At 40.1% G+C, this 12,564-nt stretch overlaps 1 protein-coding gene across 1 annotated transcript in view; it reads right to left on the reverse strand.

Annotated features, from left to right (window-relative positions):
* The window catches only part of HECW2 (HECT, C2 and WW domain containing E3 ubiquitin protein ligase 2), a 173,187-nt gene that overhangs the window by 82,202 nt on the left and 78,421 nt on the right, over nucleotides 1-12,564 (reverse strand). The window contains exon 3 of the mRNA XM_052792284.1: nucleotides 1,339-1,446. Within this exon, the coding sequence (XP_052648244.1) occupies nucleotides 1,339-1,446 (108 nt within the window). The remainder of the gene's footprint in view (nucleotides 1-1,338; nucleotides 1,447-12,564) is intronic.

Genomic DNA, 12,564 nt, shown 5'->3' on the forward strand with positions numbered 1-12,564 from the left:
AACAATACTGATAGAGCAGATGTACAAGGCAATGAACTCTTCTAACATACATTTTCATCTGCTTTAATATACCACTGTCTTTGGGACCAGGAAAGTTAATTATCTTGATCTTTATTATTTTCTTGATCTTTATCTTCAGTTCAATCATTTTATCCTGTAATGAACTCCTGAAAATTAATTTAATTTTATCCTATTAAAGCTTCTTTTGTTTGTTAAAGAAATATGCTGCATAACACACTGGGTAACTTGGCAAGATTCAATGATGAGTTCTAGAAATAAGAAGTTTTAATAATTATTTATAGTACAGGGTTTACAACACCTCTTGAAATACATGTATTGCTGTTACATCAGTTAATTAGAATAAAAATTTCTGCCAAGACCTACAGTTAGCAGCATTGCAGTGTACAGTGAAGTAACAGAGTGGGAGGTTTTGGTTTTTTTTTTAATTTATGAAGGAAGATTCATTGCTGTGAGGCTAAACAGGTGGTACAGCAGCTCACAGCTCTTTTGGGACTGATTGCCACTTTGATGCTTAGCATATCAGAGTTTCCAGCAAGCTCACACACAACCTCCTAGGATTAGAACATCAATTTCTTTAGGGGATCACATACTTTAGATGGTAAGATAGCTCCTTTTCATCAAAAAGCAAAAAACAAAGGACATAATAATAATTAAAAAAAAAAAGCACAGAGCAGAGTGGCTTAGCTTCCTATAAATCCTGGTCACCTAAGGGAGTGGCATAGCTCTCTGATTTGAAGCTTGGCTACCAATACTCCTGACGGAGTTCAACTGAAGACTTTTTCTTCCAGTCACATAGAGACTCTCAACATTTCAAAATTGCCTAGTGGATTTCCCAACACAACAAAACTTCAGCTGAGAAATCCTGATGCAACTGGACAGGGGGCTGGCACTTCCTAGAGACGAATCTAACCTTCATACTAACAAACATTAGCAAGCACTACTAGCTTACTACCTTTTCCTTCGTGTGCATTTACCATTAATGTTTGTCCAGCTGAAATGTTAAATTTCTTGGGAAAAGACTTCATCTTTCAATGCATATATACTATATGACATTGCACAAGGCAATTTCTTCCTCCCTTAAAGTGAAGCATACTGTCTACGAACGTCCCTAGAATACAAAGGTACATCTAAGTACAACGCCATTTTTATAATGTCCAGCAAATGCACTGGAAAATGCTGCCCCTTAGAGCAATATGATCAATTCCTTTGGTTTATCAGAGGGATTGATGAAATGGATATCAAATGCCATTCTGTTGACTTGCCTTGACACAAAGGCATGCTTGCCTTTGGATATGCATTGGATAAATAGGTACTCACATTCCATAAAATAGGGGCCAGGTTCAATTCGCCATACAATTTGTCCTTTTTGCGTGCCAGTCACTCCCCGATTCTTGGAATCCCAGAAATTGGCTGGAGAGTTCTCATCTGAAAGAAAAAAAAAATTTTGTCAAGTAGTATTTATAATAGTAGTTTTCTTGGTTTTCTGTTTCAAAAGGCCCAGATACAAAAAATTACTTGTGTTAAAAAAAAGATTTAAAAATAATCAAACTAACTGGCAAAAGATAAATGGCTTCTCTTTTACACTTGATAGTTAGATGAATTTATGCAGAGTGAGCAGACATACATACAGCCAAAGTAAATATCTGGTTTCCTGTAAGAGGTGACCTGCCAAGGTATAGTATTAAATTCCAAAACTTCCCTAACTCAACAGAGAGGCTATTGGGAGTGTATAGCTGATTGAAACTTCATCACAGAGTTACCACACCGTTTTATACAGTGGTCCTGCTCTGTGATGTGAAAAATCTAGCATTCATTCCGTAGCTAGGAAGTATGGCATTGCAACTAGAGGTATCAAGACTTACTTCAGTTTTTAATATATTCCTATGTTTTAGAAACCAACGAGAATATTTTTATGCATACACCAAAAAAACTCTTTCAGTTTCCTGAGAGGTACAGTACTATTCCCTATCAGTGAAGTCTAGTTAGAGGCTCAAAGCAAAGAACTGTCACTTAGTAAGCCAGAGATACAAATAAGAGATTCAGCAAAATACATTCAAAAGAGAACGGAGAAACAAGTAGTAGTATCTGCAGATTAGCTCAGCAATATCAGTATTTTCCCCTCTTGAACCAAGCTTTTTGCCCTAACAGTAACAAACACAGGTCTTGGGGTTTGTTTTTTATTTACCAGCCTGTATTCAGTCACCCAGAACGCTGTATGAATGAAAGAAAACCAGAGTGAGAAGCTGTTCGGAAGGGCACAAAGCTTAGTTACGATGACGCAGAGGAAGCTGACATAAATCCAACTTAACTCTTTTGTACAGGAATTTCTTTGGAAGTACGCATCATAACATTTTACAAGTGCATTTAGGCAGCAATTTCTTAATTAGACAATTATACCTGTGACCTCAAATACAACATCCTAATTCTTTCCAGTGTACTTGATGCTCCGTAGTCTTAAATTTATTTTTTTTTAAATATCTTGTTTGTTAAATATCCACATTTGAGTGCATTCTGCAATCTTAAAAAGACTTCACTAAGAACTTAGTCTACTGTGGCTTTGTTCATGAAACTCCTATCCATTCAAGCATGTTTTCTTTGTACTTTGGTAGGAACTCCCACATAAATAAGATTGCAGAATTGTCACCTACATTTTAGAAATCCATATGCTATCTATGAAAGAATAATAAACAATGCAGCTTTGTTACTTTTATCTTAAAAATAGAAACTTACACTAAAACTTCTCTTTCTCCTTTTCATTCTGACTGCTCATCTCAGTGTACATACAGTAAGTACGGAATCATGATTAGTGCTGTCTATACATTCACATCCCACCAAAGTAACATGCAAAGCATTACCAGACACATGCTGGACTTCTGTGACTGCTCAGGAGAAAGTTACAAACCCTGTCCACAACCTGGAAGAGCTCTGGAGAGTCAAGAGGTGGCCATGGCAAGCTACTGACGTTTTTATGCCTTCAGGCACGGGCAACACAGAGAAATTTTAGAAAGCTGTCATCTGAACACCTCAACATCATGACAAGTCCACAATAGTTTCATAATTATCTCAATGACAACAAGAAGGGACAGGAGGGTTCTCCTAACACCTGTGATCCTCAAGCATATAATACCCTCAGGCTTAACTTTTCACGTGGAATCAACATGATAGCACCTAAACTGCACACACCATAAAGTTGGGCACACAGGCAGTAAAAACTTAAAAACATGCATACTTATTCTTCATTACAGCGCAAAACTTTCAGAGTAAACTAAGCTGTATCTCACCCATGTGTTTCTTTTTTGTTTCAAAGCTATATAAAGAGGAACTCTGAAAGTACAGCCTGTAAATCATCTCATGGGCCTCAAAAAAACCCCAGAAATCTCTGTATGTGGTTTGCAATGACACTCTAACCAAAACAATACACTCTTGACTTATTCATTTACTTTTTTACTTTTTAATGTGCCTTCCTAATCCAAGGCCCCACTACTATCTTCCACAGACAGATCTCTGGGAAGCCATGAGATGTAGCTTAACTTCTAGCAACTCTACACTAGTGCCTATTTTGGTCCACCACACAAACTTGGTTATCCAAACCATCGCTTCTAAAAGCAAGCAGATTCTTTAAATATTCCACAGTTATCTGAAACACAGATAGTTTTAAATTATTCAATGTTCTCATTACATCTAGGTAAATAAAGATGTATTGTATGACAAAACCCCACCTCCCCTAACATGTTCTAGTTCTTCTGAATTTCTGTATTTAATCAACCGGAGAAGAGTCTGTTCATCATTCTAAGCAGAAGAACAGGTATTTGGTATATTATAACCATAAACATGAAAATTTTTATTCTTATCTTGTTCAGCAAATCAAGGAACTCTGAAGCAATGAGATACACCTTTAACAGTGAGATTTCCAACATTAAGGCACAAGCAATTGTTCTTTGTTTTTTAAAATCAGTAACTAAGTAAAGTCAATGGTAATTTTTACAGGGACACTGATGAGCTTCAGAAAAGGTCCTACATGAACTGAGTCTCGAATTCTGAGTTGACAGTTACAAGAAAGCAGAACATGTTCTTACACCTTATTTCATAAAATCCAACATTTAAGAAAGTGCCTGGATTTTCAGTCTTTTCATGAAGGAATAGTCTCCTATGCAGTAATGAAGACTAAATCATTGATACTCTGCCCACAGGCACGCTGCCATTGCAACAGAATGTGGGGGAGACAGAGGGATGAAAAATGCTGACAGACCACTGCCTGTAAGCAATCAACTCAAATTACAGAATTTATTTTGGACAGCTTTGATTTTCTTCTGAAACAGATTTTTTTTTTTTCTACTTTTATGATGTTATTCACATAGGGGAAAAAATAACATTACTAATGCATATAGAAAAATAACTTTAAACCTCAGCTCACAGATTTTAAAAAAAGAAACTGAACAGGAAAAAAAAAATCAAATAGCATGAAAACATTAAAGTACACAATATTGCCAAAATTTACTTATCAACAGTGCAATAAAAAAGTTAAACAGTGATAGTCTCAGCAATATTCAGCTGTGAAAAAAAAAAAGTGTTTGAGAGCACAAAAAGCAGTATCAGAATTACCACTACCTCATCTCTCCTCTTCCCCAAAACATATATATGTATGTACATGTGTATATATGCACACACACTATATATATATATATTCCATAGGGAACTTAACTTCTAAGAAGTTCTAGTCCCCTTTTAGCACATAATTGTTGCTGTTTGTGAAACTGGCGGCTGTTCCAGAATCTGGGCCAAAGAGTAGATATAAATATCCCTTCCCAGAGCATAAAATATGCAACAAAATACTGTCTTACTGCATTGGTACCTCGTCCAGCAAGTCTACTCTTCTGAAAGAAATAAAACAATGCAAGATGCACAGTATCTTTCTATCTTAATTCTTAGACACAAAATATTACAGAAAGTAACTTACTTCTCAGAGCTGCAACCCCTTCACAAATCAGCATCTGTAAGACATGTTCTACAATGAAAAGTGGGTAGTCATATATGTATCACTGTGTAGAACTTCACACTGACTAGTGCTCCCTGAAATCACTGTAAAGCAAATGTGTTCTGAGTAATAATGTTTTCTTTATTTAACTGCTAAGCAATCAGCCAAACCTGGTATTAAGAACTGAACTCATTTTTTCTACTTTCAGGCTTCACCATCATTACAACACCCTTTAAGGTAAGTTAGATACCAACAGCATCTGTAATACCCACAGCTTGTGCTCTCCACATCAGCACTGTAGTTCTCCTCCTGTGTCCACAGCTCTGCCTTGACGTGACAGTGAATGGGATGCAGCTCCCTCTGGCATGTGTCAGTTTGGTACAGCTATCTTATGTGAAAAGCAATATGGAAGTACTGGATAAATGGATCAACAGTGCAATGAAAGAAGGTACCGTTTTTACAGAATTAGGTTTCACAATAAAATTATGCCCATAAAAGAGTAAGAGCCATAAGAAGCTCCAGTATGCCCATGCCTTTTCTGTATTGGGAGCCCAGAACTGGACACAGCACTGAGATGTGTCTCACCAGTGCTAAGTATAGGGGAAGGACCATTTCCCTCACCCTGCTGGCTAAGGTTCTTCCTAATGCAGCCCAGGATGCCAGTGGGTGGCCTGGGCACACTGTTTGCTCTTGTTCAACTTGCTGTCCGCCAGGACCTCCAGGTCTTTTTCTGCAAAGCCAATTTCCAGATGCTCGGCCGCCAGCCTGTCCCAGTGTCAGGGGTTATTCCTCCCCAGGGGCAGGACTTGGCATTTCCCTTTGAACTTCGTGACATTCCTGTTTACCCGTTTCTCCACCCTGTCTGAATGGCAGCACAATATCTGGTTTATCAACTGCTACTCGCAGTTTTGCATGAGGATGTTATAGGAGTGTTGAAAGCCCTGCTAAGCCAGTATCTGACATCAGGAGTCAGGAGGCTTCTGTGGCGTTCATGTTTTGTTCTTTCTGTCTTACCGCTTTACTATTTCTGTCTTAGGAAAAAGGATAAACTACCTGAAATCCACCACCTTACAGAGTCATCTTGCATAGCTTATATCAATAAATAAATAAGATACAGTCTTTTATAAGACAGTTAAAAACCAAGAACTGCTACCAATTAATATCTGACACAAACCTTACAGTCCCAGTGCACAGACTGGTCATATGCAAACCAATGCTCATCTTCCGGTCCCAGTTTCTGTGGTCAGTAGTGCTAGGTTATGTGATAAAAGGCTTGTCTCCATGAATACAAAGGAATTTTATTCTTCAAATACCAAAACATTATAGGAGTCAGTCACAAACTCCTAGTGTGGAAACATCACGGATTGCTTACTACATAGGAAAAAATTTGAAAGTTCCCTATAGCAATCTAAGACCTTCAAACTTCTGCATACTGATCTCTTTTCTGTAACACATTTACAAAGATGCTTATAGGCAGAGCTCAGAGAGAAGGTGATGCTTAACAGATTCCGAATGTCACTGAATGGTTTTAATTATACACAATTTTACAATTTTCACCTTTCACTACCACATATGGGTATTCTAATTCACGGCTCTTGGAAAAATCCATGCAGCTTAGCTCAGAAAAGAGCAATCATATTGGTAACACCATTGTATCCCTGCATAATTCTGTTACCCTCATTTGGGATTTACATCCCAATCTCCATTTTTTCATCCCTTTCTGGAAGATGTTTTATGCAAAATCTTTTGAAGTGTTTGTATTGTTTACTCTTAATTTAAAATTTTAAACTGAGTTCAAGTTGTCAAAATGCTGACTTCCTTAGCATTTATAGTTAATTTTAATAAATTCTTGGGCACTGAAGATGATGCATGAGATGTATCCAATTATTAAGAGGGGTGTTTGTACTCAGGCCAGGGAAGCTTATAAAGCATCAATTTAAATGTTATTTCTCTTGTCGGGTGTTCTCTTACAGTAGGTTTCAGAGGAGCTGGAAAGCTGGCAGATAGCAAGGCTACATAGAGTTTTGTCTCAAGCTGAGATTTGTGGATCTGCCATCAGTTTCTCTCATAAGCATACTAGTGAGAATGGTCATCCTCTATTTTACTCTGTCATTTCCCTCAGTCTTTACAAGTAACAGGTTTGCAGTTAATCTGCATCGGAGGTTATTTCTGAACTTAATTTTGAGCCAACCATCAGGAGAGCTCTAGGATGGCATTCCAATGTAAAACAGAAATCCGATTTACGTGAATTTTAGTGCACGACTTCCAAAACCTCAGTCCTCGTGCCAGTAAGTGCACTCCACTTTTTGGTGCGAGCACAGACTTCCAAGCAGTAAAACTGACTGTCACCAAAATGTAAGAACATTCCAAAGAGCACTTACTGTGGATTTGGAGCAACTGACTGGGAAAGTTTGTAACGCTAAATTTTGTGCAATATTTTCACTTTGGTAACCTCTAATAATTTTAGTTCTAAAAGTACTAAAAAAAAAAAAAAGTAGTCCAGGGGTAATCACTAAAGAAGTAGCACAATGTTTAACGAACTAATGAACTAAATCAGTTTCTTCCTTATATCTAACATATGTTTAAAAGCAACTGAAAACTGCATCAGGACACATTTAAAGGACAAGACAAATTTTATCACCTGAGGCCTCACTCCTTTTCTGGAAAGCCAGTAAGTAAATTAACAATTTCAAGGCAGAGCTTCCATTGCAAGCAATTATTATAATAAATTACATTATGTCAACCCATTTAAAACACACTACATATCAGTTACTACCATACAAACAAATATTAAGCCACTATGTACAGCTTATGTTCTGTGATTTCCAGAATTCCCCATCTCAGTCTGTGAACAGTTCACAGGCTTTCTGGTGGAATCAAAACATTTCCTACAGAAGACAGCACTAGTGTATGCAGTACATTGCTGAAATTGAAGATCAACACTTAGTTGCACTTTCTAGCTTACCTGGCCATTCCAAAGGATGCCTGTGGATCCTAAACTGCATTCCTCCATCTGAGCCCAATTAACAAACTGAAGAATAAAAAAAGTAATGTTTTACAGGGCAGATCCTGAAAATAGCATCCCTGCTCCCAATCACAAACGGTATTTTCTGCAAAAGTTGCCTTCTGGACCCAGCCTGTGCAGCTCAAGTTTGGAGGCTTTAGCTCTGTATTAGCACTGTTGCATAATCTCAGCTCCACGAGGCGTGCCTGTCCTCTCCCTTCCTCTTGTCATTTGAAGGAAAGGGGTTTAGAAGGATGTTCTCAAACTCCCCAGCAGTTTCTAGCAGTTACACATAATCGTCTGTCTCTTCTCCTTGAATCAAGGGTTCATCTAGGTTCAAACTGCCTGTGTTAGAGCATATAAAGTACGATGTCCTTCAAGCTCAGCTATTTGCGGCCACTCCCCTCTGAAGGGTACAGGATGCCGAAGCCCCATCCTCCCTCCACTTCCTTCCTCGCCTTGTCCATGGGAGGATTCCTAAGCACAGCCACAGCCCCGCAGCACGGGGCGGGCTGATGGAAACGGGAGGATCCTTAAATCCTAGAAATGATGGCAAGGCAGCCACAGCCACAAGTGCAGCAGGAGCTCCCTGGAAGTGCTGGCTTTTGTTTACTCAGTATTTCGCTCTCCCGCATGACTTCCTCACAAATCCAGTTATTTTAGAGAAGACGAGACTGCCCGGTAACATTTGGCTGGGATGAAGCTGCCTTTAAGCCAGGATAACCCTGTACTGGGCACTCCTGAGCAGGAGGATAAGCAGGGGGCAGAGAGCTGCTATTACTACCTCTCCTCCTCCAGGTCGGTAAATGCCACCTCAGCGCAGGGGCTCGGACAAGGCTCCGTTTTGCCAGATGCTCTGACTGCTCACAAGCCTCCTCATGGATGCTGGCAGCTGACCTACAACTCCTTCAATTTACAGCAAGGACCCAAACTGTGCCAAAGCGGCCCCAGTACTGCAAGAACAAAAAGGGTACTTAAAGGTATCTTTGCAATCTGGTCCATGGTCTGCAGATCGAGGCCTTTGCAGCACACATTTCATTAAATTGTATGCTTGTGGAGCACTAGGTTCAAGCTCTCAAAGCAAATCTTGGTCTTCCTAGTAATAATCAGTCAACAAAAAAAAAACGGAAAAAATAACTCTTATAGGACTATTTATTCATACTCAGCTTGAAGACTTTCCAAAAAACGCTTCTAGTCAAAAAAATTAAGACGGACTCTGCTAACGAAGAACTGAAAGCTACTGTATTACTTTATGTTTGCATAAGCACCTCTAGGAATTGTATTGTCAAAGGACAGGACGGGAAAGAACACCAGAACTGGACTACTGTAAGAGAAATTTAAAACACTGCTGTGTACTAAATGGCTGGCTGGAAACTGTTCTCTCCTTGCTGCCAACAGAGCAACCCCCCAAAAAGCTGAGAAGAACAAAATTCTTGGACAGTCTTAAAAGCTGCCTAAGCAGCTACTAGAGCCTACTACATGCTATCAGGGATCTCTGTACTCTTCATAACACTTTGGAAAACTTGGATGGTAATGAAAATATAAGACAAAAATCTTCAGCTGAGGAAAGCAAAGGCAGAAAAATAAGGGGCGGAGAAAGGTAAAACAGATGCCCTTACAGCCTCACACCAGAGAGAAGTGGCTGTTGGGGCTCTTCATGAAGGTGATGGTGCACTGCCAGAGGCTGCAAGGTGACACTCTGAACTCCAACCTAGACACAAATATCAGCCTTTGGGTGACACAGTCCTGCTATATTAGCAGTGAAGGATCATCATCATCTGTATTTGGATATTTAGTATCATGACCCAGGGTCAAAAAAGCAGGGAGATGTTTGTTCCTCGCTGCACGGCAGCCATTTGTTCCCTTGCACAACCAAACTTAAGGTTCAGATACCTCCACTTGCCGCCCCGGAGCTGTGGGCAAGAGGAGGAAAGACTCCACTCGCATTCCCTTGGGTGCCCTCCACGACCCCCTATATACCACATATATTATGTTGCTGATGTTTATTGCACTCTATTACTTTACACAGCAAGAGCAAATACTAATTTTTCTACCTGTGACTGACAGGACGGTCAGGAATAAGCTGTATTTCTCTAACACTTCACTCCTACTTCAGCTGCAGAAGCAGAGCAAGGGTAGAAGTGTCCTGGTTTCAGCTGGGATAGAGTTAACTGTCTTCCTAGTAGCTGGTACAGTGCTATGTTTTGAGTTCAGAGCGAAGAATGTTGATAACACTGATGTTTTCAGTTGTTGCTCAGTAGTGTTTAGACTAATGTCAAGGATTTTTCAGCTTCTCATGCCCAGCCAGTGAGAAAGCTGGAGGGGCACAAGAAGTCGGCACAGGACACAGCCAGGGCACCTGACCCAAACTGACCAACAGGGTATTCCATACCATGGGACGTCCCATCCAGTATAGGAACGGGGAAGTGGGGGGCAGGGATTCACCGCTCGGGGACTGGCTGGGTGTTGGTCGGCAGGTGGTGAGCAATTGCACTGCGCATCATTTGTACATTCCAATCCTTTCATTATTGCTGTTGTCATTTTATTAGTGTTATCATTATCATTATTAGTTTCTTCTTTTCTGTTCTATTAAACCGTTCTTATCTCAACCCACGGGTTTTGCTTCTTTTCCCGATTTTCTCCCCCATCCCACTGGGTGGGGGGGAGTGAGTGAGCGGCTGCGTGGTGTTTAGTTGCTGGCTGGGGTTAAACCACGACAGAAGCCATACCATACACCCCATCAAAACACTAAACAATGAAACCTTTTTTGTTATTGAAGCTTAAGTTAATAGAGTGGCAAGATCTTTGCTCTCATTTTCACACACAGCCCTTACTCTGACACTGGCCATGAGATGGACTATTTCCTTCTTTTTCAAGAATTATACTACTACATTTTGTTTCCTTCTGTAAGTACACTAACACTTCAAAGTGGGGATCAGAGCATCTCCATGTGCCCTTACACAACGTGATAATTCAAGGCACAGCAGCAGCTCAAAGGATTGGTTAAGTGGAATGCAGGACAAAGATATTGCAAAAAAATACAAGCAATTTTTTCAGACATATGACACAGTACAATGGCAGGAATAAAGTGGAATTCCACTTCTCTGTATTCAAAGTAAAGACGTCATTGACATTCAAAGCATTCAAAGACAAAAATAAATCCTTTCACCCATCTCACTGGCAAAAATTCAAGTCTAACAATAGGAAGGAAATGACCTCAAGCTTAACCTCTTTCCTGAAAATCTTATTAATCCTCCTCCATAAAATGATGTGCATTTCATTCCCATCTACACTTCAGGTTTTACACATGCGCCAGCCCCGCAGCACAAGCGCTCTGTACAGTGTGGGTCACTGACCAGCTGACCAGGCTCACCTGGAAGCCAGATCCTACACAACACACATACACAACGCTTGGGTGTTTCTGCAACGCACCACAAAAGACCATATACTATAAGAAAGGCATAACGTTAGACAAAAAAATTAAGCTAGAGAACAACACTGAATAAACTCTGACAGATGGTACAGCATGCCCTTACCCATAAAGACCATTAAGGTACTTGATCATATTGCGGAAAAGTCCCTACATCTTCGCAAAATGCGAATAACTCACCTATCATTTAGTTTACTGAGGTCCAGCTGGCTGTATGTGGGGGTAAATATAGCATGGCGGATGCTTCCACCTCCTCCTGAAGGAAGCATCACACAGCTGAGGCAAGAGCTGCACCACCTCCCATGTCAACTCACAATTGTCTCAGCTGCTGATGGTTTGGGGAAAGTGACATCTGCAGGAGATGGAGACAGCCTGTTCCTCAGGGGGAAAGCCAAAAGCAGGGCAACCAGGCAGGGAACAGTTTGGAAATTCAGATTGAGGCCACCAACGGCTACTGAAGTTGGACTACATTTATAATCTAATGTACTAGACTAACTCAGTATGATATTGTACTATAAAGATTAGAGAACAGGAGGACAGCAAAGATGCAAGCAATATACTGAGGAAAAGGGGAGCCTGCCTCTCTCCTGTACCATCACCCTTGACACTTTCAGACCCCCCCCCCTTTTTTTTTTTAAGCGCTTTGCTGTGTCTCACACCTTGTTAAAACTCCGATGCAAACCCATCTTCACAACCATAATTCCTTCTCAATATGCTCCTCTCCTCTCTGTGATATCCAGTTCCCCACCACATCCCCAAACACATCCCAATACTCCCACAACCTTGTAGCTTAAAGGTGACTATCTCCTGCTTTTAATGGTAGCAAGTCCAAGAAAAACAAAAAAACCTCTGTGTGTACAAGCATCCTAAAGGCCTGTCATTCTGGGACAGGACTGTTTAGCAGATCTAGAAACAGAAGGCATTCTTCCTAATTAACTGTAAAGGGTCATTTTTGGGGTAAATACTGTCAGAGCTAAAATAAAAAAAAAAAAAAGCTGTATCTAAGCTTTTCTGTGTCATATTTAATCTGCCAGTCTAAGTTTATTGTGAAATGTTTTTCATCATTTTCCTTCTCGACCACAACCTTATATGGTGTCAGATAAGCACTTGTTGCTGGCACTGCACGAGCTGCTA

This window comes from Harpia harpyja, chromosome 7, assembly GCF_026419915.1.
Source record: "Harpia harpyja isolate bHarHar1 chromosome 7, bHarHar1 primary haplotype, whole genome shotgun sequence".
Lineage (NCBI taxonomy): Eukaryota > Metazoa > Chordata > Aves > Accipitriformes > Accipitridae > Harpia > Harpia harpyja.